A 24,511-nucleotide genomic window follows, 5' to 3' on the forward strand; every position below is an offset into this window, starting at 1 on the left:
TGGATGTTGTGGGGAAATCAGGAGCATAGACTGTTGCAACTTGCTCGACACTGTCATGGCTGCTCCAACCGCGGATTCATTTACACCTAAGCCCGCCTCCTCAGAGCCATTCTTGCAACACGGACCAATTCTCCTGTTTGAACATCACCTTAAGGTCTTGACAGACTCATATTTAAGCTTCTTCCAAGAAAGGTTCGTCCACTCAGTCATCCCGATATGTGACACTGTCTAACACTGACATGATTCCCCCAGAAAACGTATTGAAGAAGTATAGTGAGCAATATCTGGTATATAGTATTCCGCGACACGTTCTGACACTCGTTTTAGTATCGAATCCTTGCTCAAACTTCACCGGAAAGTGAAATCCATCGACAACTATCTAGACGATCGGACAGATCTTAGCACTTCCAGGAGAGCGTGGAGTGAGATTCGGGATAACGTCGAGAGAGGTTAGTCGCACCTCAATCTCGGATCTGTAGTCCCTCATAAGCGATACAGAAGCACAGATCAGACAAGCATTTCTCGCAACACTTACGGTAGATGTTGTTAATGCCTTGACATCACTCAGGGTACGTCTGTCACCTCCTCTAGCGTCTTGTTGAATCTCTAATCGCTGAATGCTAGGAGACGCAGGAGCGTACACGCAAACGTATCAAAGAAGATTTGAAAGAGTCTGGCAGTGCCTACAATGACTATGCTGAGAATACATTACCAAAGCTGAAGCGCGCATACCTGAAAAAATGCCAAGAAGTCGAGGTCAGTACTGAAGCAGCGATTTTTTGCAATCACCTATTATGTGTTTTTAAGGATCACAAAGCTGCCGCAGCCGCCGCGCCCCCACAATCAATTTCTACTACTAGTACTACGCCATATTCAGAACAAAGCGGAACTACTTTGAGCACTTCGCGGTCTAATCCTAGTTTGCCGTCCCGACCTGTTGTTACTACCCCTCAGCCATTACGCCCCCTTGATAGACGACCCTCTGGAAGCGCGCCTGGACCACGTAATCGCTCACCATCTACTTCGGGCACTTTTTCTGATTTTGCTCAGCATGGTATGACGTCAATATGCCAGATACTGATTCTGACTTGACTCAACCAAGCACCTATTAGGAAAGAAACAGCTCAATCAACTCATCACATTCTTAGATAAGAGTGGTACCGTGAAGGAGAGCTTGGGTGTACGCTCAGAAAATAGCGCGCTCCGTGCAGTCCGCGCGAAACGAGAGGCTGATGAGGCTGGTAAGTGAAGTGTCGGTGTACGCAAGCTGTGAAAAGCTAATCTTAGCACAGATAGGGAGTACCGAAGAGGCGTTCATTGGCTAGAGACCCTTAGACTCAGGCGCACTAAGATTCTTGCAAGTGGTTACAAGGTAATTTTATCAAGTAGCTGGCATTATCCACTGGCAGCTGACTGGAAGACACCGTTCAGAGTCTGGAGACCTTTGTGTATGAATATTCGAATACAGTCAAGAATGTCTTGGAGAAATATCTTGATAACATGATGTGCGTGTATTTTGATCACATTACTTGCATTCGCAGTTCTGATTTTTTCAGTAGTGCAACTACCACAACACAGACACAGCTATCATCACATGGACGCTCTGTGGTTGACAAGATTTCACCAGAAAAAGATGTATCACTTGTAACGACCTTCATTCCTCGTTCATTGGCGTCGGCAATAGCCAAACCAATACTTTATTATAACTACAATGTTGGCGAATGCAACGACCTCATCTTCGGCTTTAGTCTGGTGGATTATGCCACTGCTCAAGGCCTTGGGGAATGCGATGTTCCAAAAATTGTGCGTATCTGTGTAGAAGAAGTAGATCAGAGGGGATTAGATGCCGAAGGCATTTACAGGGTAAGCTCTGGTGCGATTTTTGGCTTCAGATATTGATAGTCATAGCAAGGTATCGGGCAGGCATGCTGTTGTACAGGATGTAAGTCTATCAGCTTTTGCAAATCACATGCTTTTCATCAGCATTCCGCAGCTGCAACATAAGATAGAGCGAAATGAAGCCAGTTTCAAGTTTAATGCCCTTACTGACGATATTTATGCCGTATCCTCACTATTGAAGGTATTGTGATCTTCTAGCGATTATGTATTGTTATGACATTGACGTTTCATTTCTAGCTGTATTTGCGCGAGCTTCCGGAACCGTTGTTTAGATTTCCACTGCAAGATCGTATAGAGCATACGGGGGACCGAGGCAAGCACTCGGGAGTGTAATCCAGAAAATAATCTGATCTTATAACAGCCGAACACCAGTCGAATCACTTTGCCTTGCTACGTTCGAAGATACGGCGGCTACCTGCCGTCCACCGTGCGACTCTACGCGCTCTGGTTGAGCATCTCACCCGGGTAGCATCTAATGCGGATAAGAACAAGATGGACGCAAAAAACCTGGCGATTGTATTTGGCGCCGTCATCTTTGGTGAAGATGAAATCCCAAAGGGTGGTGACCTTTTGAGTGTTCAGTCATGGAAAGTGAGTCATCATTTATCGCTCGGATTGCCTGAGGTAATCTTGCTGAGTTCAGGACACGCTGATGGAGGACATGATTAACAATGCCCGAGATATTTTCGAGGACATCCCGCTTGCCGGCAACTCCCCTCCTCTGCCTGCTGCACCACTCGGTGAACCCATACCTGTGTACTCGTATGGTTCATCGTACACGAAGATTGGTAGCGTTCCTTTGAGGCCTCAATCTCCGAGAAGCCCAGAAGACTTCACTCCCCGTCTCCCTACACGACCGACAGGTAGCATACATCCTTCGCTCCGTGCAAACCCGGCCTCGCCGACACGCATTAACATGGAAATTCCTATGATACCATCACGAACTACTCAGGGCGGAGACGATGAGTCATTGTCGTCGCCTGCTGGTTCTGTGTCAAAGCGCACAGAATGGGAGATAGACACATCGCCACACTCATCACCTCACATCTCTCCTGTGGGCGAAGTGGCAACTGAACGAATACAATAGGATTACCTCTCTTTTGTTTCCAAGATAGAACTTTTTAACAAACACACTCTCGGGGTAATTGTGCGTTTCTCTGCGGATAATTGACGTCTACCATAATTATATTAGGCATGTTGAAATTGAAATATACTGTTACATGTTGTTAGTTGTGATCGACGACTTTTGTGTATCCACATATCCATGACATCGCTAAACATTACAAAGTTATATCTGTTAATGAGTGATATTGTTCAATCGCCCAGTCCATATCCATTTCCTCCTCTCGAGCTCGCTGGGCTTGCCAGGATGCCTGCCATTCTATGACGCGTGAGTGAGCCAATACTCTGAAAGGACAACGTTATGCATGGTCAGTTGATACGCCGAATAAGAATTCCCAAATTAATCCCAAACCTTGAAGGGTCAAACCCGATGACCTCCAGTCCTTCCAAGCTTGTGGCTCTCGAGAGGGCGACATATGCTTCCCAAAAGGCAAATCAGCTTCCATAGACAACAAGACATGGGCTCAATCATTCACCTTGCCCCTTCTCAAAGATCCTCCTCAGATCAACCTTGACTCGACTCATGGTTTGGCCCTGAGCCTTGTGAATGGACATTGCCCAGGAAAGCACGAGAGGCACCTGTACTCGTTGTGCTTCGTAGTTGCCTTTCAGGCCCTGGACGTCGAATGGTAAGGGCGCACAGAGAAGGTGCAACCCGTTCGTGAACTTGACGAGCGGAAATTTCTGGCGTTTTTCGAACGTGTGTTTGTTGAGAGATATTAGGCCTTGCGCTTTTGAATCAACATTAGCGATCTCGATAAGGCGCTTAATCGCTTCATGTGTGGTGATGAAGTCAACCACTTTGCCGAGTGAGCCATTGACCAGGCTGCCTTTCAAAAGGTTCTTTGAAGTATAGTCAGGCTTAATCAATATAGTCATTTCGAGACACTCACTCTTAGAAGCATTACTTGTGCGTCAACCTGAATGTGTAATGAATCAGGCAACATACTTAGAAATCAGCAAGAGTATAATCGCAACCAACCTTTAGCGATATTTCCCGAGGAACAACTAGTCTTTCTAACTGCCGCTCTGCATCATCAGCTGATATTCGCTTTCCATACATGTTAAAGCCCATAGACTCCATGGCGGTGTAGGTCATTACTTCTCCTGGTAAGACGTCGAGGTGTTCTTTATTACACGACTCAACCTGGCCCTTTAGTGGAAACCTGTGGACGATAATGACTACTGATATATCACAGCGAGGTAAGCTAGAAACTTACAATTGAGTTGGACATATGCCATCGGAGTACTCGACCGCACGGCTCAACTTGAAGAACTCTTCAACGTGCCAATCTTCCAATTGTCCTGACCTCGTCGCAGAGAGCATATCAACAAACTCTGCATTTCTGTAAGATGTCCGGAAAGCTGTATGGAATCTGAAATACCTACTAGTATCCTTCTGGCGGAAAACTTTTGTCAGCACAACTGGCTCGTCAATGCATCGAGACCAAGATAGCGAATCGAAAGTAAAGGTAGGTGGTATCATTGTCGTGGAATCTTGCTCGGGGACAGGTGGAAGCTGGAAGAAATCACCAGATATGATAAGCTATTCAACCTGTCAGAAACTAGAGGGTAACACAAGGACCAAGAGACAACTATTTACCTGTATACCCCCAAAAGGTCGGTCGCTTTCCCGGAGAATCCGACCAATTTCTTCCTACTCAATAAGTCAGTCAAATGAAGATGAAGTGCAGGCATGAAATCATACAAGCTTGTCAAATAAACGGCCATCCAGCATCGAAACTGCCGCATGTTAGTACAGTTATCTAACACTGTAGATCAAACATACTTTCATCAATTATAAGGGCACGAGTGTCTGTCCATCGTTGGACCGCCCTGTCACTTAGAATATCCACCAACTCCTCGACAGTTTCCTTGCCCAAGCCTATACCCGCCCAGGAGTGAATGGTTGAGCCACCGATGTTCATGCCTGCAATGCCTGTGGGTGCGGTGATGGCAACCCCACCGACTTTACGTCGCAGCGACTCTATTATTTCCCTCAATAGAACTGATTTTCCTGTTCCTGGAAAGTTATGCGTTGATTGCTTATCTTTGAAAGTGTACATGTAAGCTTACCAGCTGGACCTGTGAAAAATATGTTTTTGCCATTTTCAACGAGTCGAAGAACGCGTTGCTGTTCTTCAGACAACTCAATTTCTGGCGGAGGTGGAGGCGGCAGGGGAGGTTCAGCCTCTTGAAGAGGAATATATGGTGGAGGAGGCGTAAGTCTGTCGCTATTTGGTGGCGCTCGTAGCGTATTCGAGGGCAATTCGTCGTACTCCATCCAAAGAGGATCTAGTTGAGGTTCTGGATACCGTCTCACAGACTCGCGAGAAATTGTGTGCATAGACGTTGAGGCTGATTGATTGGCTTCATGCCTTACATCCCATGTAACTGTGGCTGTCGAATAGTGCAGCATGTTACCACATTCGAAGGACCGGAAGTAAGAATATACACCTACTACTGGTGGTTGTTTGAGTTACAGACACACTGGCAGATGTCGGTATGCCTGCTATGATAAGCCAATTGTTTGCTTCCTCCAACGTGTCGAATCCCTTCCCGCTAGCACCGCTAAGACCAAGGGTCTCAAACAATAATCAAACGACGAAGGTTGGGCTGACTCGGCAAGGGTAAACTTACTGCGATGCGAAACTATCACCGCCCGTCAACACTCGACCTAAGTTACACATCGATAGTTTCAAGGGACTTACATCATTGAAGTCTGAATAAATTTTTGGGCCTTCGCGGCCAATGCGCACAGCGTAGTATCGCGCTGGCATGATCACCAACAGACTGCTCGAAAGTTTCGCAGGAATTTTTGGCGGCGAACACTTGAAGTAGGTTACAAGTCAAACTTAAGTAGGCTGGCTGGTTGCGTCGTGACTCGTGTTCGCGCTAAACGCGTCTACAACTCCATGTCACGTGATAGAAATATCAGCCGAGGCAAGCCGCCCAAGTTTGTGATCGAGAACGTTCAGACTCTCACGTCGGTCAAACTTGAACTTGAAGGGAAGAAGTTAATGATCAGTCTTGAAAGCTTGACGATTCGCAACCGACATGTGTAATTTAAGGTCCATAATTTTGAAGCCAAGAGTGAAAGCGAGTACCTTCCAGAGAACGATGGCTTGTTTACCGAGTAACTTACAGAGAATAAATGTATGTCGTTTTGTGAGCGAGAATAAATATATATTGTTGTTCACCTGATGGCTAGCGGTTGCCCTACTTGTGAAGAACGACGGTATTCGCTCAGCGAGCGAGGGTCAATATATTGTTACTGGGTGAGCGAGAACATTAATCCATGTATTTCGCGCTTCAGCAGAAAGTCTTTACACGCGGATTTTGCCACTATTTTCTAGGTTTCGTCCTCATCTTACGAGTGCGTTTCCCCTGTACGATATGTCAATGAAAGTTAGTTGATGTCAATATAGTACATACCTATTGACCATAGCCTGTTTATGAGCCAGCTCCTTGTCAGCGATAGCTTTGCTGTCTCCGTTGACGACAGCAATTATCTCTCGGGCTAAACGTTCCTCCACCGTCTTGCCACTCTTGTTTTTGCTGGCGGACAATACAGCGTGAATGCCTGCTCTTACGCGCTGTTTTTCTGTAAGCGCGGCAGGTCTCACGACGCTCTTTCCTGAGCGTTTCTGTGAGATACACTTGACAGCGGGGGAAGCGGTGATGAGAGCATGTCGGAGGATAGGCAGCGGCGGCGCGCGGGTAAGAGCGTGAATATAAAGAAGAGTGCGGGAAACGATGCGCTCTGCCCTTGCCCGTTTTCCGTGATTAAGTAGGATAGATGCGAGGAAATGAAGAAGGGGATCAGATACTGGCGGAATGAGCATTTTCTGGGTTGGGGGTGTGGGAGGAGATAATATATTTGATAATGACGAAGTTTTCAAGTCGAGGGTTGATGAAGACCCCATTATAGAGTCGAGTAAGGATATACTATGGTTGACTGTTCGTGCATCGGTTGTAGAGCTATTAGCACGGGAAGCGAGGACTCGTCTCAGCCCGACTGATGGAGATGTGCGTTGAGGACATGAGAACCTTGACGCGTTAAACGTTGCTAGTAGGCGCATTAAGTCAGTGCTAACGATCACGAAGAAAATGATGAACCTGTACAAGCTTACTTAAGCATTCCCCGCCGGGGCAGCGGGATTTTAGCGATGGAACGGTTCCAGGGGGCCCGCACTGATCTGTGCTTGAGGCCTAGGCCTGATCGATTTGATCCCCCGGTCCGCGTGGTTAATTCTCATATCGAGTTCCTGTACATGTGTGTCCATACACGATATCATAGACGGCTCCCTGTGATGCCCTTCCGGGTACTATACCAAACCGTCACATCTTGGGAAACTCTGATGTTGACTGATTCCTTCCGCAAGAAGAATACGATTATCATTTACTCCTGCATTTCTTTTGCCATCATAAATATGTTCAGCATGATATTGATGAGTTATTAGATAGATACTAATCCTATGATTGTAAATAACCGGTAGATATCAAGTCCAATAGGCTTCCCGAGACTCGTCTCTGTCCATGGCCTCAGACTCGTCATCCACGTACATCTGGTCACTCAGCATTTCACATTCCATATTGTTATGCCACTCCAACACCCGAGGGTGCACCATTACTCTTGCAGCGAAGCGTGGTCAGTTCAAACACGAAAAAGCAGATTTTGAACGAGAAGCTCACTTGTTTGGATGAAAATTTAATACTTCTAAGGTGCTCATACTAGTAGCACGAGAAAGCGCAACATATGCTGAGGACGCGTCATCATGAACACGCATTATGACATTTCAAGAAATGTTTACCTTGGCCTTTCTCAAAAGTTCGCCCAAGGTCTACTTTCACCCTCTCAAGAGTTTGCCCCTGAGACTTGTGGACGCTCAGTGCCCAAGCCAATATCAAAGGAACCTAATCTTGTTCATTCGCCAACTTAAAGCGAACGTCAAACGGCTCACCTGTCGTCTTCTCGCCTCTATACCACCATCTGCATTATCGACGGTGAAGTCAGTTGGCACACAAAGTATTTCTCTGCCACACGTGAATCGGACAACGGGCCATTGCGAGTTGTCATAGTTGGCAGGGACCTCTGACTTGGTGGAGAGACCACCTTTAAGACCTTCTTCCGTGGCAATTGGAGTAGCGGTGCGCATAGCCTCCTCAGATGTACTAAATCTGACCACTTGTCCCACAGACCCGTTTACAAGCTCGCCCTGCACCATGTTCTATAGAGTTTTGTTAAACTCAGGAGCTCATGTTGGAAGAAGCTCACATTACCTTGATCAGCATGACTTGTGCGCCGACCTGCGATGTGTGAAATCAGGACATGCAAAAAAGGAGTACAAATTACTTTTAAATGGATGACTCGTTGTGCCACAAGCCTTTCCAACAAGCGGCCCATCTGTTCGAATGAAACAATATTGTCATTCGAATCACGTCCAGGTGTGTCGGTTGCCGGGTATCTGATTCCATCACCAGGCAGTGAAGTAAGCTTTCTTTGGTTTGCTGAATCAACCTCTGAGCGAGTGGGGTACCTATGAGAAATTTTGAGGCTGATAACGCAAACATATGCAAACCTCGTACAGTTGTGTTGGCCCGATACCATCCTCATACCCGACTGGGCGCGAAAGACTTAGGAAAGCTTGAACAGAAGTCTTATCCAACTTTCCAAAACGCATCGCGTTGAGCATGTCGACGAATTCTAAATTTATGTAGGTAGGTGAACGCAGAATCGTAAAGTATCGCTTACTTTGCTCTTTTTGCCGAAAAACTTGCGTTAGCACTATAGGCTGCTTGATGCAACGAGTCCAACTTTCCGCCTCAAATGCGAACGTTGATGGTATTTGGTTTCCGTCCTTGCCACGATCCGGCACTGGAGGAAGCTGGCAGAAGTCTCCCGAAAGTACCAGCTACAGGTTACAAACATATCAGAAGTCAGAAATTAAGAAGAAATAGTTTGGATTGTACTTGTATGCCACCAAAAGGTTTGTCTGATCGCCTTACAATGCGAGCAATGGCATCCTATTGTTCAAAGATAGCGTCAACTGTATGAGAATACAATGCTTTGGTAGCACCATACCAGTTTATCAAAGAGCTTTCCGTCGATCATGGACACTGTGTAATGATACAGTCAGCCTTTTCATGAGACAACCATTAAAACTCGTATGCCACAAACCTTCATCTATTATGAGAGTTTGGACGCATTGCCACCGTTGCTTGACCCGTTCAAACTTGGGCTGGCCAAGAAATTTACCTCCGAGCTTCTTTGCGTCTTCTAGACCGAGCCCGATACCCGCCCATGAATGCACGGTAGTTCCGCCAATGTTAACTGATGCTATTCCCGTCGAGGCCGTTATAGCGAGACCTGGGTGGCCCCGCCCACCACGCACTCGAATTATTTCCCGCAAGAGAACAGATTTACCGGTGCCTGGACAGAGTCATTGATGATGTAGTCAAGTCAGCTAGAATTACGCACCTGCAGACCCGGTAAAGAACACATTCTCGCCACGCTCGACTTTTCGAAGCACGTTTTTTTGCTCCTCTGAAAGAACAATACTCTCCGTTGAAGGTCCAGGTGTACATGTCTCAATGGGAGTCTCGCGTCCTTCAAAGCCTGTTGGTGGTTGCTTCTCTGCTTTCGCTTGATTGGGTCTTGCCACTCTTGGCTTGAAGGTCGATGACACACTGTGTCTAATAGACGACATAGTAGGTTCCATACTCGAAGCTGGTGATAAAACTTCCGAGATTTAGTAGCATCACCATTAGTCGATGAATTACTCACTTGGTCTAGTTAACGCAAGCCACTCTTCAGCCTCAAGGCGAGACCGGAAGCTCTTGTGAACGGCACCGGGCCAACGCGAAACCTGTTTTCGCATTATATGTTGGTATGTATCAGTCATGGTCTGCTTTATCATAGCTCACGTTCGCGTTGCACTGAAATGGACATTAAGGAGAGGGACGCGCTTCAGCTGAACCTAAGAGAAAACTCACCTCAGGCCAGGAGTCGTATATTTGTGGTCCTTCGCGGCCAACCCTCACAGCATAGTACTTCTTTGCTACCTTTGGCATTGTCTCTTTCATTCTCTCGAGAGCAATTCCAACCTGGTTTTGAACATGTGGATAGGAGAATAAGTTGCACTCCGAAGAAGTGTCCAAACATATGCATAAGTATCCAAACACAGATGTACATAATGGTCAATTAATACTTGTTGCAACAAATACAGTTGGCAATGGTCTAAAAGTACAACGAGATACTCAATACATCAGAATGATACCTTGATCAATGGGGATGCGCTGCCATTGTACTTATACAGTTTCCACAAAATTGGCCGGAAATATTCCCTCCTTGGCACCGACCTTTCCGGTCCACCTGATTCGAGTCATGAAATCGCCGCGGAAAGAAGGTGAAGAAACTCACCAGTCATCAGTACTATCACTCTTCTTTGTTATAATAATTACATCCCCTTTAGAGAAAGAAAGGTCGCCAGCCTACATGTGATCCGGTGAGCAGTGGCTCATCATAAGAGAGAAAAATTCATACTTCAACCGCGTTGAAATCGTAGAGTGCTATCGCACGACTGATACCTTCACCGGGAGCAACAGACGAGGCCAATTCTGCTTTAGTTTTTATGAATGGCGCCGCGCGATAGCTCGTGTGATTGTCTGATTCGAAGAAATTGTCGTCCGGTGGTGAGCTGGAAGCAAAAGGGTTTGTATAGTCCGCAAAGGAATGCCGATTAGAAGATTGTTTGACAAATGGTACGCTCGTTGAGCGCGAATGAGAACCACTATTGTCGCTCAAGCCCGAGTGTGCAGAACTAAATGGTGGTAGGGAGTTGAATGGCGATGCGGGGTCATATCGCTCCTTTACACCTGGTGGTGCAGAGACACTGTTAAAGGACCGGTGGTAACTCTGCGAAGGAGGCGCAGGGTCAGATTCGAACTTTGTATTAAAATCAAGCCCTGACTGTGGGGCGCGATCATCCCATGGAGTAGAGCCAACATCGACGTCCGATCCCCCGCTCGTAAAATACGATCTAGATCCACTTCTCTTTCCCCAGTGTTCCGGGGGAAAATCCACACCTTTTTTCTTCCTGCTCAAAAAGGAAGGGGTGCTGCCTTCACTCTTTGGGGACGCAAATGCGTAACCAGACTGTTCCCGTGATCCTTCGTCGACCCACTTCCGAGTTCCTGGCAAACCGGTGCATGATTCGAGTGTCTTCACAAGAGGCGAAGCCCACTCTGGACAAGGGACGGCTCCGCTGAGAAGCATCTTCGCAGTGACGTCTTGTTTGTATGCCAACGTATTTGCATCATGACGTTCAACGATGACAGAGCCCTCTATGGAAACTCCACCAAATAAGCCTCGCGTTTTAGAATAGCTGTACCTGCATAATTCAAGTTTGAGTTATTAATTAGTATATTGCTGTATGGTGGATGTCAAAGGGTGGGCTTACATGGCAGCAACCTTGCCACTGGAATTCAGGGATCCAATCGCTTCACCATTCCGCCCGAGAGGGCCTACCGCGACACTCATGTTGCCTCCCAAAGTGAGGTTGCCAGCAGACATAAAGGATCTCTAAACCACAAGAACACGAATAAGTGCCTAATGAATACCAAGATTGAATAAAGATTGACATACAACAGCCTAGAATGACATGTTAGCGAAGACACTCATCAATTCAGGAAACATAGACCAACCGAAGTTGAATTAAGAATAATCAAGAAATCTGTCATCTCCGCACCAAGCTGTCCACCAACCCCTACACCAGCTGAACCTATAGCACTTGGAGCTGACCATGCTAATCGTTGATAAGTTGTGAGCAGTACTGGTCACACGTAATATGCGAAGTACCCACATCCGTCATCAAGCTTCGCTATTACGATCCCCGTTCCCGCTCTTGCCGAGAAGAGGAAGCCTGCTTTGAAAACAGTGAAGATGGCAAATCCCTTGGCGTTCTCTAACACACCCCGAGGAATGACCTGGTGGTACGTCGATTGAGATTTTGCCCCCTGTGCTGCTAACAGCTATACTCACGCCGTCAAGACCGTTATTCTTGTTGTCCACGAATGAGGAAACTGGGCAAAGCGTCAGCACGCCCACAAAGAAGCTGGCAAATACTTACAAATCTTTGCTGCCTTGGTGCATTCTTTAGGTAGCGTCTGTGGTAGCGGCGTATTGAACTTCATAGTTCACTACTAAAACAGAGGAGAGAAGTAAGGACTTGGAGCGCCTGTGCTCCAGTGCAACTCAATCATGCACTTGCTGGAATGGGGAAACTGAGTGATACTAATACGTAGTATTACGCAGCATGATGTGGCGTGACCGTGACTCAGACCCATGTGAACACAAAAACATAGCTGCGAACATTTGATTGTCTACGCTGTTGACAATGCATGACTTGGATAATAAACGCCTATAGGACACGACTTCCAGCCGCTGTGATGGTCTAGCAATCTCCAACCGCCCATATTTGAACTCTGCGCTGGTGGCAATGATGTAGTCGGCGCTGACTCTGAATCATTTGTGTATTTTTGACATTCATCATCAAGAGACATTAAAGAATGAAGCCGCTCATTCATCACTGTCAGATCACCCGCATCCCAATGCTGAAATCCATCAAGAAAGGAGATGAAACTGGCCCTCGATTTACTCACATGCGGTTGTAATGGATGCGTGGTAGAGAGAAGCATATCAGATGCTTTCTGCAATTCCGTGAAACCCGAGCTCACCGCCCCAAGGAGAGCGGCCAACCTGTTGTATGCTGTTCGCATCAATGTAATAGCCGAATATCAAATTTGTACTCACACATCGATCTTCTTTGCCCCTTGTGTCTTACCCGGAGCAAGGGTGGAAGCTAGTTGAAGAATTAGATTCTTTCTGAGGCTCAACTCCCCATTTTCTTGACCATTGTCATATGCCTTGATAACCCATGCAGCCCATTTCGCGAGAGCAAGATGATACGAGGGGTCATTTCGAGATTCGTCTGCCTCCAACAAAACGACATCCATGTCAAATTCTGTGTTTGGCTGGTCATAAAGAAGGTTTTCCACAATCCGAGTGGTTAGAACAGATGGGAAGGTAGGATGATATGTGTGTGTGTGTGCCAACAACGGAGTCCATAATACAAGCGACGAGTGATGAGGTACAAATTCGTCAGACGGAAGGTTTCTCCTCCTAAGTGTTCTAGTCAATAGGAAACCCTGAATATGTGAAAACACATACTTTTGCGAGAGAGATACGAGAGCACCTTTCTCAAGCAAGGCATCACAAAGTCTTTCCAGAGCCCACTTTTCTCTGAAATCCTCTTGTTCGACGTCATTGTCATCGATGGTGCCCCACCCGTACGCATCAGCTGCAAAATCTGCAGCTAGTTTGGCTTCTGCGAGCCATCGCTCGATATCTCGCATGATAGCATCGATGTCAGGCTGATTTTGTTTGCGAAGGGAAGCGTCACGCGCGATAATCTTCGACAGTGTCTTGTATTGCTTTAAAAGTGGAGTAACCGGTCGTAAAGGTGGTGCCGTACTCGGCCTAGGAGCTGAAGGATTTATAGTGGGAAGAAAGTAATTGTGCAATAACCACGTCAGCGACTGACCGCGCCCAACAAATATGAACCATGATGAGAATCCTGGCAATACCTCATAAAAAGGCTTACCTCTCGTGCTGCTTCCCTGAGCATTTCAAGACTGGGAAGATCTTCGTGCGTGGCTGAATGCCTCAATTCCACTAACCATGAAGGTAATCCTAGTTGGGCGGCGATAGACGCTATAGATCTCGCATATGCTCCCGCTTGTAAAGGATCCACGAGACCATTTACCATTCGGATGATTGCAGCGGCATAGTTCTGCCTTACACTCAACCAAAAGGGATTCTGTTGTGTTTCAGAAGTATCAATCAATCGGGCCGCTAGAATAGATAGAGTGGATTCCAGCGCGTGAGGCAATGCAGTCACAGCTCTCCATGCCGACAACTAGACTCTGTCAGACAACCATCAAGAATATTGATTGAAGCCTCTCACTCTGTTGATTGCGAACTGTTTCGCCTCGAGATCACCTTCGTCCATGAAAACCCAAGAACAGAGCTGATCAAGCTCATTAATATTTGCCCATGGCACACGTCGTGGCAGTTTCATTTTCAGTGCCGACGCGGAAAAATAAAAATTTGTGGATGATTTGTCTGCAGAGAGGCCTGGAGAGGCTAATGATGTAGTGGCGGTGCGAAGTTGAATCTTGATTCAAACTTCGAACATCAAATTTTCCTCAAATGAATTTACACAATAGTTTTCTGTTCAAGTCGCATATCGCGAGCTGTGATGCATGATGGGATCATGTTGCTGGCGTTCTGTTTCACTGAGTTGGTCGTTATTCTCCCAGTCATAGCTTTTAACCTTTCAGCCCGAGTATTGGATGGTGCTTTCAGCTGGGGACGTGATTACGCCCGCGAGCACCGGATTATACAACGTTATTTACGCCCTACAGGCATCTGGCCTATCCCCACTGTTGATTTGCACGCTGGATTTGTTGCGCTCAGTGTGCGTCCATCAAGTTGCCATGGGATGAGCTGAATACTGCCACAGATTCCAGACGCCTGATGGTCAATCAACATATGACAACCGATTCCGCTTTTCTTGACTCCTCGGCACAATTGCTCTCTCCGTTGTGCCAGGTTCCAGCTCACGCTCAACTACTCAGATTTTCAATTACTACTGTCACATTTCTAGCATCCCCGAGCAGTTGTGAAAGCACCATCACACGCCCTACCCCCGTCACGGTGGTTTGCACAATGCACATGATATTGACTTGACTTTTATAGCATATCGTGGTCGGCGATAGTGGAGGACCGTGCTGTATGGAACACATGTCGGTCCTATAGGTGTTTTTACCGACGTGTTTCAAGGAGGTCCGATGATCGATCGTGCCGTATTGAAACACGTCTGCAAACCCGCGATTTTACATGTAAGCATGCGGTTCCATCAAAATGTGACATCCAGTGCAGTGTGCCTCCCAGTCACAGCACCTCGCAGTGGTCAGAGCAGATTAGAGGCGATAGATAGTGCTTCCCCATTCTGGTCCATATAAATAAATGCAGCATTCGCATACTCTCCCTCAGTTTGATACTCTTTTCCCACTTCAGTTTCTATGGCTCTCGACTTGGACACCCAGGGAATCTTGGCGGCGGCGACGATTGTGATGTATATTCCCTTCCTATTTACTTCGTTCAAGGTGGCGTCCAGGTGCGGTATATGGCAAGGTCGGTGGACCTCGTTGCTGGTTTTCTGCATCAGTAAGTCGTTTGGTATTCTGGTCGTACTTGTAGCTTTAATTCTTTAGCGCGAGTATTGGGTGGCGCTTTCCTTGTCGCAGCTCAAAAGGTTACTCCCTTGAACAACGGATTATACATTGCAGGTTACATGCTAGAAGTACTTGGCCTAGCTCCACTGTTGCTTTGCATGCTTAGTCTGTTGCGCTCGATGTGGGCCATCATGTTTTTATTTATGGATAGGATGAGCTGACACTATCATAGATTTGAGGGGCCTGATGGCGAACCAACAGATGAAACGATTTTCCATTCTTTTCGACTCTTCAACGCTGCAGCTGTACTCCTAACCGTTATTGGTTTCGCCATCGTGTCACATTCCAGCTCAAGTGCGAGCACCATGCGCAAGGCAGGTTTCCTCCTGTTTTCTGTGCAATACATTGCCCTTGTCGGCATTTGCATCTTTCTGTGGACCCAACTCCGCAATATCATGAAATACCGTAAGCAGGTAAGCTTTCCAGAGCACCGGCATATATCCGACTAATGTTGTTACGCTCTATCTTCAGCTCCTAAAGGCAATCTCTTTCGCACTTCCATTCCTGGCCGTTCGGACGGTATACGGCGTACTGTCCATAATCACTACGGACACATTTACTGGTTCAGCGACCTCATCCAATGCTAGCAGCCTGGCAGTGTTCGACTTGGTCACGGGCAACTGGGAAATCTTCCTCGTAATGGATATGGTCACAGAGTATGTGATTGTGATCATATACACAATCTCAGCCTTCGTACTGCCTCTAGACCAAGATTTCAAAGCTCCAGACTTGAGTGATGATGTGCTTCTCTTGAATGGGTCTTGATGGTGAAAATCGAAGCGCCGGTCGTGTTTGATTGCGAAGTAGTAAGTTGGTCTGATAAATATGATGGTATCATCCTGATGAATCATCTAATTTTGGTGTAATCAAGGTGTATCCGGAGTTGATTTCTTGTGCAGGATCACAAAGAAATGTTGTTGACGATCAAGGATCCGGCTGAGGGTGGTGGCCAACTAATGCATCAGAACAATGCGCAAGTTGCTCTCATGCCTCGTTGATGCCACTATCACTGCACTTTCGAGGCAACTTGGACTCATTTTTGGACTTTACGACGCCATGCTTTCAGCCTTTGTCTCGTACCTTTCACAAGTACATGCCATTTTTACTTACTTTTCCTTCACCTTTCATTCTCGTTAATACATGATATAGCATGCATTTTCGTATTTTTATAAAATTTTACTACTTTTGATCTCTAAATTTCCAAGCCCAGATATACCTCTATATTAGTTTATGGTTTCTCTCTCGAACGCATCTCCAGCTAAGTAGGCTTGGACTTTTGGACGACGTCGAGGCGTTCAAAGGTGATACATTGATGTCTCATCATTTACGCGTGGGTTGCCATGCTCGCGGTGCCGCCTTGGTTGTTCAAGGTTGTTCCGAGTCGATTGCGCGCGCCGTAACAATCAAGAGAACCAGTTCCAGATATTTGCTGCTGACGACTGGTCACGAAGGAAACTCGAACGGGTCAGGTTATTGGATCACTTGACCAGCGATTTGAGTTGTCCAAAATTGAAAGTACGGTCCTTGGAAATGATGATTGAATGATTCTTTTATTACTAGGCTCTAGTGGCTACACTCGAAGATGTCAGAGTTGCATAGTCAAGCACTTCCCAAGCTGCCTCGAAAGGCAGTGGCAAAGTCTGGGAGGCGCTCCGGCTTAATTGAACTCCTGGTATGCCTTTTCTTCTCCCATCCAGCCTAATACCCAAAGCCAAGGCTGGCTGGCTAAGAGTTACTCTGCAAAGGCAAAGCTAGCTGAAGGTTGTTAAGTTTGAAAAAGAAGAGAAAAAAATGCGTTCGCTAGTCTCGCATATTGATGACATAAGCGATCGTGATTGGCCTAACGTCGTTCTACGAAACTGTACAACCGATTACCGGTTACCGTCTATATAACGAGAGCAATATTCAAAACAACGCAAGACAGTTTCTATGTGGGTAACGTAGATGATCATGAAGTGGTTCAAGCATTGACTTGGTTGTTTACGACGGTTCGCATGTAAACGGGATCATCAGCCTCTACTTTGTAAAGCCAAAAAGGACCTATGGTGCAAAAGAGCTTATGAGTTTGAGGGTGCGTGATGGACAGATGATTGCATACCGACAGGATCGCCTGTAAAAAAAAACTTGTATAACATCATATTAAAAGTTAACCGATAGGTACTTACCATGATCATGATGAGTCCCTGTCCACGTTCCTATTACTCCGAATGCACTGGCGATGCCGCCGATTTGTACCCCTTCGGAACTAAGTATTGTAGATTATAAGCATTTTGACATTGCAACACCCTACGACTCACCCCCATTGAATGTGCGAATTGGCAATAGACGCCTGAAGTGACTCATGCCGCTTGGGTTTCGTATCTTGTGGAATGACTAATGATAACAGGACTCACAAATCGCCATCGTACTACGCCACCTTCCGACATGGCTACAGAGCCGACGATGGTCGCCTCGTTGCCATTTATGCCCCAAGATGTTCCAGTGAAATACAAGGTTGGGTAGTGCTTGCATGGGGAATCAGGGAAGCGGTTGAGTGTGTAGACTTCTGGGATTTCCTGAGCGTCTATGAGCGTCAGCTTGAGCTCAACAAGCCGCACAGCCTCTTCAAAATCTGGAGGGTCAAAATAGGTGCTATCTCGTTGACCGCGTCCTCTGTTGCCGTACTGCGGAATGTTTGAACATCAGGGTAAGCCTCACAAAGAAAATCATTACATTGAATGCTGATAAGCATGTGAATGAATGTTAGAGCTTAGAATACAAGTATACTCACCAAACAAGTCTCTGGTGGTACAGTGAGACACTTGAGTACTGGGCGAATAAAAGGTAAACAAAAGTCATACCGATAATCCATGAAGCAGACGTATCTCCTCCAGTGACCCTCAACACCAGCCCAATCACCTGTTGCTAGTCCTGTAGTGCCAGGAGCTGAATATGCTCGGGTAGCTTCGAGCCCATAACGCGGCCTTGCATCCGGCCAATCACATGGACGGTCAGAAAGGTTCATAGATACAACGTTGATAATTGACTCTATGTGAGTCCAATCCACTTCTCCTGCTATGACATTGAATGGACCCCAGTCGTTGTCTTGATGGTAATTCCGTAGATCATAAACCTGACAGCGACTCCTCGTCCTTATCAATTTCAATCTTTCCATCCCCTCGTCATCGTCATCGTCGTACTCGTCCAACGTCAGTGCAAGGTATGCTCGCAGACGAGCCAACGATTGGTTACTCCCTTCTTGGAAGAGTAATGGAGAGCGGCGAAGCATGTTTGTGGATTGCAACACTTCAACAACCCACAATAAATTGGGGGATGAAATGCGTTCATGTCCCCATGTGACGGGGGCTGCAGTGCACACCACAGAAATAAAGGTTTCGATGGCCGTCAAGAGGTCTTCAAGGGTTGGATTTGTGCGACAGGCGATTAACTGCGCCGCCAATCGCCGGTGTAGTTGCTTCCTCCAGTTGAATTGACCGTCTTCCTGAAATGGGGATGAGATCAGCCTAGGGTCATCGAAGGGGAACAGAAGGAATAATTGGCGCCAAAGATATTGATCTGGGTTCCCATAAACTAGGTGGCGTGCTTTTCGGCAAGTCTGAGAGAACGACTCAACGTCGTAAGGATGGCAAAGTGTAAGAGCCTGTTCGGTTATCTCTGACGGTATTTGGAGAACGCGACCCAGCCGCGTTGTCGCTGCCATTGTCGACACGAGTTGGTCGTTGATATGATGCTAGTAGGAACAGTGGGAACATGCCATGCACTTGCATGTCGCAGCTCTTCTATATATATTGCATGGGTGGCATACGTACGTATGTACTGCCTCCTTCTACTGACTACTGTCAGGGGAAGTCCCGACTCCGCGAATCTGAAGCAAGCCTATACACTCTCCGTCTATACGTACTTGGTGGTGGCCTCGACGCGAAGTCACTTGATCTATGATGATCAGTGTATGATGAAGTTGTGTTTGTACATATTTGCAAGAACCACGTACTAGTACGTAGTACTACTTCGTTTGTACTTTCTGCTCAGATCACAAGTCATGCATCGTCTCCTCATATACTCGCTTTTCATCTGCACCAGCCTTGCTTTTCAATTTCCCTTTAGTATCCCTCTTTTTAAATCAAAAGACTCTCCCCACGTAGAACAGGATCATGCTTCTCCAAGAATAGCCATCATTGGCGCAGGCGCAGGCGGCTCCTCAGCTGCATTCTGGATATCTAAAGCGAAGGAAAGGTTCGGAATTGACGTCGAAATTGACCTATATGAACGTTCAGATTATATCGGAGGTCGTAAGTTTCTAGCTTCCTGTCTGTCGAGCAGTGCTTATCTTTATTGATCAATTCCGCTTGTAGGCAGCACCGTAGTACATCCTTACGATGACATTACCTTTGCTCCGTTGGAACTAGGAGCTTCTATATTTGTCGACGCAAACAAGAATTTAATGAGAGCTTCCAAGGAATTCAACTTGACTCTGACAGCCTTCGAAGATGATGATGCAGACACTGGTATTTGGGATGGCCAGAATTTTGTGCTTGTGGTGAGCTGCTTTTTAGTCTAAACAAAATCTACCACAAATTCATGCGGAATCGAAGATGGAAAGCGGCAGTTATCTCAAAAGCTGGTGGGCAACCTTGAAGATATTATGGAGGTACGGCTACACCGCACCCACTAGAGCAAAATCAATGTAAGTCTCTTTCGCTCGTTTAATATTTACCGCGGGATTAAGAAGTACAGTGTTCAGTCAGTGATAGACCGTTTCCTCGAATTCTACACCCCCGAGTCTCCTCGTTGGGATGATTTATCAGTCTTCACAGAGAGGTTCCAGTGGGTCCCCATGACCAACCAAACTACCTCGGTTTTTTTGGAAGGCAATGGCGTCGCCCCGCTCTTTGCACGAGAGCTTGTTGAGGCAGCGACGCGGGTCAACTATGGGCAGGTGTGCCATACTTTCCAAGCAGTTTACTGCAATATCAATTAACTGACGCTGCATCAGAACGTGGACAAGATCCACGCCCTCGGAGGCGCCGCTTCAATGGCAGCAACTGGCGCATCTGGTGTTGTGGCAGGAAATTTCCTGATATTTGAACATTTTCTCGAGAACTCGACAGCAAAGGTCTTTTTGAATACGAATGTTAGAGTTTCTTTTTCTTAGAGTCGCGTTTTACCACTGACAATATTCCAGGTCAAGGAGATTCGACGGAAAACTGGCACTTCTTTGTGGACTGTCTACACATCAGCTGGTTCCCAGACATACCAAGGAGTTATCCTTGCTGCGCCTTTCCACCAGACTGATATCACCCTACCATCTGATCTGGCCGAACTCATCCCTCCGCAGCCATATGTGAATTTGCACGTCACGTTGCTAACGACGCCTTCCGAACACCCCAAACCGGAGTATTTTGGCCTCGCCTCCAATGCTCGGGTACCAGCAACAATTTTGTCTACCTACGAGGGTGCTCGAGCGGGCGGGGTGGAGCCCGAGTTTAACTCGATTTCTTACCACGGGAAAGTCCGAAGGGTGGACGGAGCAGCAGGAGATGCAGTCGCAAACCCTGAGTCGACCGTGAAAATTTTCTCCGAAGAGCGTGTCTCCGATGAATGGCTCGAGACAGTATTTGGTGATGTCAGTTGGGTATATAGGAAATTGGTAAATCATCACTATCCACATGGACAAGCTGGGATACTCATGACGTGATCAGTGGCAGGCATACCCTGTGTTGCTTCCTACATCAAAGTTTCCTCCTGTCAAGCTCGATCAAGGCTTTTATTATGTGAATGCTTTTGAGCCGTACGTTTGGAATGATGCTATTTCTTTTGCTTCCATACTGACGTCAACCTCGGCATAGGTTCATCTCGACTATGGAAACAGAAACCATAGCCTCGCGTAACGTTGTCGATCTACTCTTGCATGAAGTATTTGGAATTGGCATTTGTGGCGCTCAAATCTCAGGAACCGAAAACACAACTCAAACCGCAACGCCAGTTGACTTTGTGCTCGGCTGGGATTGTTAGATTGTCCAGGCGTCGTTGAACATGCTACCACCATGAGATATATCCTGTACCAGTGTTGTGAGGACTGCCAGCTGACGTACATAACTTGGTTCATAATAAATTTGTACACTGCCCATTTGATAATCCCTTTTCTTGTGGATGTGCCATAGCCAAGTGAGTACAGAACGGAAAGTTAGCAAAATCCTAATCCCTCAGCATAACGGGTGCAAACGAATCGCGTCAGGATGATGGCAATTTTATCGAGCCGTGTGGTTAGCCCTAATAAGTACTGACGAGCCGTTACGCTGCTTACGCATGTATATAAGTTCACCCTTGGCTGTTGCCTGCGTGAATTTGAGTTTCAAAGAACCTTGAGAAACGGGACATTCGAGCTTGCAGATAGTGTAGACAATAATATTATTTGAAGTTGCACATTGCAGGTGTACGATGCATACAGATTATTTTGAGGTGACGTGAGGCATGATAGTATTCATTCGTCATAGGGTCACCGACCCTAGATGTGGTAAAAAAAAAGAAGATGAAACGAGTCGTACAATGCGTGTAATAAACGCGATAGGGGAAGGTAGACCAGGGATGTGCTCGCTCAGTGAGTAATCCAAAGACCAAGCCCATATCTTCATGCAATCACGGAGATTCTATTCCCCCGCCCGTTCAGCACTTCCAGTTCAACGGGCTTTTCAAGCACATTCGAGTCACGACTGTCATGAACTTGCAGATTGCGCGCTGAAATTTCTTGCGAAATTGGTTGGCTGCGTACAGCACAAGCTATCGTTTCGAGCGTTGATTCGCGTGGATAACAGGAGACAGCGGGGTTCGGCTCCAGAACGTCACGCCATACTTCGATATAGTCGTTAGCGTATTCACCGATCTGGGTTATTTTTTTAGGCTGAGGGAATATTCAAGAGTATATCCATGCCTACCTCGACCTCGTCAAGACCGAGTGCCTCGTTCGCAGCTGCTACGCGTATGTGGAGGCCAGGGACTGTGTCGACATAATGGACGATTAAAGCAGTGACAACGAATGTATATATGCATGTCGCGAGGACATAGGCGAACTGAATGTAAAGCTGCTTCCAATTGTGGTCGACCCAGCCACCAACGACGTTCGTGTTGACGCCATCTAGGCCAATAACTTTTTCAGTAGCAAAAAATGCGTTTGTCATGAGACCCAAGATTCCGCCAATAGCGTGCTCGGCAAAAAGATCAAGTGAATCATCTATTGCGAGAAGGAACTTCACTAAAGGGTTGCGTTAGCATCCGCACTCCAGAGTGATGCAGTAGTCTCACATTTAGTTGCGAAGTTACACACAGCGCCGGTGATTATGCCCATAATGACTGCCGCCCAGGGCTCGATGTATCCTGAAGCAGGCGTGGCCGCAACGAGACCAGCGATGGTTCCTGAACAGAATCCGACCATACTATACTTCCGCTGCAGGCGGAAATCGATAAGGCACCAAACGATACCGCCAAACGCAGCAGCGAGCATAGAGTTCCACATGGCCATGACAGCGCGCAAGTTTGCACCAAAAGCGCTCCCACCGTTGAAACCTAACCAACCAAACCAGAGGATAAAGGTGCCCAGGTTGACCATGGATACATTGTGCGGTCTGAAGTTCTGGAGCTCCTTGTCCTGTCTACAGCCAAGCACCCAGGCATAGGCAAGACCTCCTACCCCGCTTCCGATTTCCACGGGACCTCCACCTGTGTAGATCACAGAATATCAGAAAATATGGACAACAGTGAGACACGACAAATTAACCTGCAAAATCAAGAACACCGAATTTGAAACCCCAGCCGTTTACGTTCCACGCCCAGCAAGCAAGGGGGCAATAAACCAAGGTCATCCAAAGGAATGTGATGACCATGGCTGGGAGTACCCGACCTCGCTCGGCGATCCCGCCCACCAATATTCCTACTGTGACGCATGCGAATTCCATTTGGTACAATGCGTACAATAGCGCGGGAATTAGAGGGGAACCCGGGGAAGGTTGGTTAAGGACGTTGATCAGGCCAAAGTTCGATAGGTTGCCCAAGAATCCGTTGGTTGCAGTTGGCGAAAATGCCAAGGAATAACCCCAGAAGTACCACTGAAAGATACAGACTGCATTGCTGGCAGAAACTACCCAGATAAGCGATAATGCGGATTTTCTTCTAGATAATCCAGAATACAGAAAAGCTGAGAATAACATGGGCATAAAGTGAGTGAATATAACCAAATGTAAGGAGGAAAAAAATGCAAACCGAGACCAGGTATCATGAAAAATACCAAAGTAGATGCCAAAATAATGAAAGAGACATCTCCACCGTCGAACCTGTGAGATATGAGATATATTGGCTTTGGAGACCTGTTGGCAGAATCGCTATTGCCTCACGGTGTGTCACCACTTCCTATAGGTAAAGCGAGATGACGAGTTTTACATCAGTGTCTCTGCTAAGTATTTGCTGGTGGGGACGCACTCTTTTTCATGATAGCATTTGACGCCTCGATGATGCTCGTTAGTGCCATCACGCTGAATGAGTGACGGGAGACGCTTGGTTGATTGTCTAGAGAGTCACGAGTGGGTATTATTCCACAGCCCAAGAATCATTTTATAGTCACAGCGCCTTGCAAGCATATATCTAGTCCGAATTTCATTGCCGAGGAAAAAAATGAATGACACAGCGTGTGAACAGTGGTGGTCACGATCTCCAGCCAAAGGGATGCGGGGATGGGCGATTGAGATCTGACGTGGCAGCTGGTTGCAGCTGATGAGTTACGATCGTCTGCTCGCATCACACTGTGGGATGCCACTACCGGGGACAATGGAGGTACGTGTCATGACATGATTGCAATCTGTCGTGGCATGCATGTGGCAGCATACATAAAAGTGCGATCGTTCCATCGATCATGGTAAATGATTATGGTTTTGAATTTCTCGGAGCTGTCAGAGTTCTTGAGCCAGCTCATACCTTCGTGCTATTGTCACCTGGTAGATTCTTGCTGTGGTTAAAGGGACTCGTGCAGGGCGCGTCAGCTCCTCCGCATGAATGCTCAAGTAAAAAGTGATATTAGTGTCTAATTTCGTGACAATGTAGAATGTTCCGACCAATCGTATTCTTTTGTATCTTCCTTTAAGGA

General features: G+C 46.8%; 12 protein-coding genes across 12 annotated transcripts; 5 read left to right on the plus strand and 7 right to left on the minus strand.

Annotated features, from left to right (window-relative positions):
• Window positions 1–55: 55 nt before the first annotated feature.
• On the plus strand, window positions 56–2,986 carry EDB93DRAFT_1073989 (uncharacterized protein; the record flags this gene model as incomplete). The annotated part of the gene is made up of 15 exons (XM_041445060.1): window positions 56–192; window positions 253–273; window positions 328–449; window positions 499–569; window positions 625–756; window positions 808–1,054; window positions 1,113–1,241; window positions 1,293–1,372; window positions 1,432–1,505; window positions 1,560–1,863; window positions 1,913–1,942; window positions 1,994–2,080; window positions 2,137–2,226; window positions 2,272–2,490; window positions 2,543–2,986. 15 exons carry the CDS (start codon window positions 56–58, stop codon window positions 2,984–2,986), a joined length of 2,187 nt encoding a protein of 728 aa, XP_041313866.1.
• A 1,822-nt stretch (window positions 2,987–4,808) lies between these two features.
• Window positions 4,809–4,982, minus strand: EDB93DRAFT_1067536 (uncharacterized protein; the record flags this gene model as incomplete). The annotated part of the gene is made up of 1 exon (XM_041444928.1): window positions 4,809–4,982. A coding segment is annotated over one exon (174 nt), but the record flags the coding sequence as incomplete, so codon positions are not given.
• Window positions 4,983–6,078: 1,096 nt separating this feature from the next.
• EDB93DRAFT_40808 (ribosomal protein S7 domain-containing protein) lies at window positions 6,079–7,142 on the minus strand. Its single transcript, XM_041456285.1, has 2 exons — window positions 6,457–7,142; window positions 6,079–6,408 (listed from the first exon to the last, which is right to left on the minus strand). Exons 1-2 carry the CDS (start codon window positions 7,101–7,103, stop codon window positions 6,387–6,389), a joined length of 669 nt encoding a protein of 222 aa, XP_041313868.1. The 5' UTR covers window positions 7,104–7,142; the 3' UTR covers window positions 6,079–6,386.
• A 786-nt stretch (window positions 7,143–7,928) lies between these two features.
• Window positions 7,929–8,334, minus strand: EDB93DRAFT_1074251 (uncharacterized protein; the record flags this gene model as incomplete). The annotated part of the gene is made up of 2 exons (XM_041445083.1): window positions 7,929–8,252; window positions 8,305–8,334. Coding segments are annotated over 2 exons (354 nt in total), but the record flags the coding sequence as incomplete, so codon positions are not given.
• An 879-nt stretch (window positions 8,335–9,213) lies between these two features.
• Window positions 9,214–9,672, plus strand: EDB93DRAFT_1073525 (uncharacterized protein; the record flags this gene model as incomplete). The annotated part of the gene is made up of 2 exons (XM_041445018.1): window positions 9,214–9,450; window positions 9,493–9,672. The coding sequence occupies 2 exons, from the start codon at window positions 9,214–9,216 to the stop codon at window positions 9,670–9,672; spliced, it is 417 nt and encodes a 138-aa protein (XP_041313870.1).
• A 475-nt stretch (window positions 9,673–10,147) lies between these two features.
• EDB93DRAFT_1113566 (uncharacterized protein) lies at window positions 10,148–12,317 on the minus strand. Its single transcript, XM_041448200.1, has 8 exons — window positions 12,153–12,317; window positions 12,065–12,105; window positions 11,886–12,009; window positions 11,728–11,828; window positions 11,484–11,605; window positions 10,568–11,414; window positions 10,445–10,515; window positions 10,148–10,396 (listed from the first exon to the last, which is right to left on the minus strand). Exons 1-8 carry the CDS (start codon window positions 12,214–12,216, stop codon window positions 10,333–10,335), a joined length of 1,434 nt encoding a protein of 477 aa, XP_041313871.1. The 5' UTR covers window positions 12,217–12,317; the 3' UTR covers window positions 10,148–10,332.
• A 31-nt stretch (window positions 12,318–12,348) lies between these two features.
• Window positions 12,349–14,252, minus strand: EDB93DRAFT_1113567 (Las1-like-domain-containing protein). Its single transcript, XM_041448201.1, has 6 exons — window positions 14,049–14,252; window positions 13,686–14,000; window positions 13,253–13,620; window positions 12,836–13,204; window positions 12,685–12,781; window positions 12,349–12,636 (listed from the first exon to the last, which is right to left on the minus strand). The coding sequence occupies exons 1-6, from the start codon at window positions 14,160–14,162 to the stop codon at window positions 12,406–12,408; spliced, it is 1,494 nt and encodes a 497-aa protein (XP_041313872.1). The 5' UTR covers window positions 14,163–14,252; the 3' UTR covers window positions 12,349–12,405.
• A 17-nt stretch (window positions 14,253–14,269) lies between these two features.
• Window positions 14,270–14,601, plus strand: EDB93DRAFT_1113569 (uncharacterized protein). The gene has a single exon (XM_041448202.1). It carries the CDS (start codon window positions 14,343–14,345, stop codon window positions 14,592–14,594), a length of 252 nt encoding a protein of 83 aa, XP_041313873.1. The 5' UTR covers window positions 14,270–14,342; the 3' UTR covers window positions 14,595–14,601.
• A 472-nt stretch (window positions 14,602–15,073) lies between these two features.
• Window positions 15,074–16,452, plus strand: EDB93DRAFT_41406 (uncharacterized protein). The gene is made up of 5 exons (XM_041456295.1): window positions 15,074–15,313; window positions 15,361–15,502; window positions 15,554–15,794; window positions 15,853–16,187; window positions 16,253–16,452. Exons 1-4 carry the CDS (start codon window positions 15,169–15,171, stop codon window positions 16,144–16,146), a joined length of 822 nt encoding a protein of 273 aa, XP_041313874.1. The 5' UTR covers window positions 15,074–15,168; the 3' UTR covers window positions 16,147–16,187; window positions 16,253–16,452.
• Window positions 16,453–17,341: 889 nt separating this feature from the next.
• Window positions 17,342–19,081, minus strand: EDB93DRAFT_1244879 (uncharacterized protein; the record flags this gene model as incomplete). Its single annotated transcript, XM_041452256.1, has 8 exons — window positions 17,342–17,421; window positions 17,480–17,491; window positions 17,547–17,626; window positions 17,679–17,710; window positions 17,775–18,044; window positions 18,094–18,101; window positions 18,152–18,162; window positions 18,222–19,081. 8 exons carry the CDS (start codon window positions 19,079–19,081, stop codon window positions 17,342–17,344), a joined length of 1,353 nt encoding a protein of 450 aa, XP_041313875.1.
• Window positions 19,082–19,367: 286 nt separating this feature from the next.
• Window positions 19,368–21,541, plus strand: EDB93DRAFT_1197046 (FAD/NAD(P)-binding domain-containing protein). Its single transcript, XM_041450897.1, has 8 exons — window positions 19,368–19,670; window positions 19,734–19,918; window positions 19,974–20,065; window positions 20,116–20,317; window positions 20,375–20,512; window positions 20,564–21,028; window positions 21,081–21,169; window positions 21,228–21,541. Exons 1-8 carry the CDS (start codon window positions 19,421–19,423, stop codon window positions 21,391–21,393), a joined length of 1,587 nt encoding a protein of 528 aa, XP_041313876.1. The 5' UTR covers window positions 19,368–19,420; the 3' UTR covers window positions 21,394–21,541.
• Window positions 21,542–21,798: 257 nt separating this feature from the next.
• Window positions 21,799–23,987, minus strand: EDB93DRAFT_41534 (ammonium transporter AmtB-like domain-containing protein). The gene is made up of 5 exons (XM_041456304.1): window positions 23,851–23,987; window positions 23,153–23,781; window positions 22,681–23,094; window positions 22,314–22,630; window positions 21,799–22,261 (listed from the first exon to the last, which is right to left on the minus strand). Exons 2-5 carry the CDS (start codon window positions 23,586–23,588, stop codon window positions 22,010–22,012), a joined length of 1,419 nt encoding a protein of 472 aa, XP_041313877.1. The 5' UTR covers window positions 23,589–23,781; window positions 23,851–23,987; the 3' UTR covers window positions 21,799–22,009.
• Window positions 23,988–24,511: the final 524 nt, after the last annotated feature.

Source organism: Suillus bovinus (assembly GCF_016758785.1).
Source record: "Suillus bovinus strain UH-Sbo-P2 chromosome Unknown EDB93scaffold_1, whole genome shotgun sequence".
Taxonomy (NCBI): Eukaryota; Fungi; Basidiomycota; class Agaricomycetes; order Boletales; family Suillaceae; genus Suillus; species Suillus bovinus.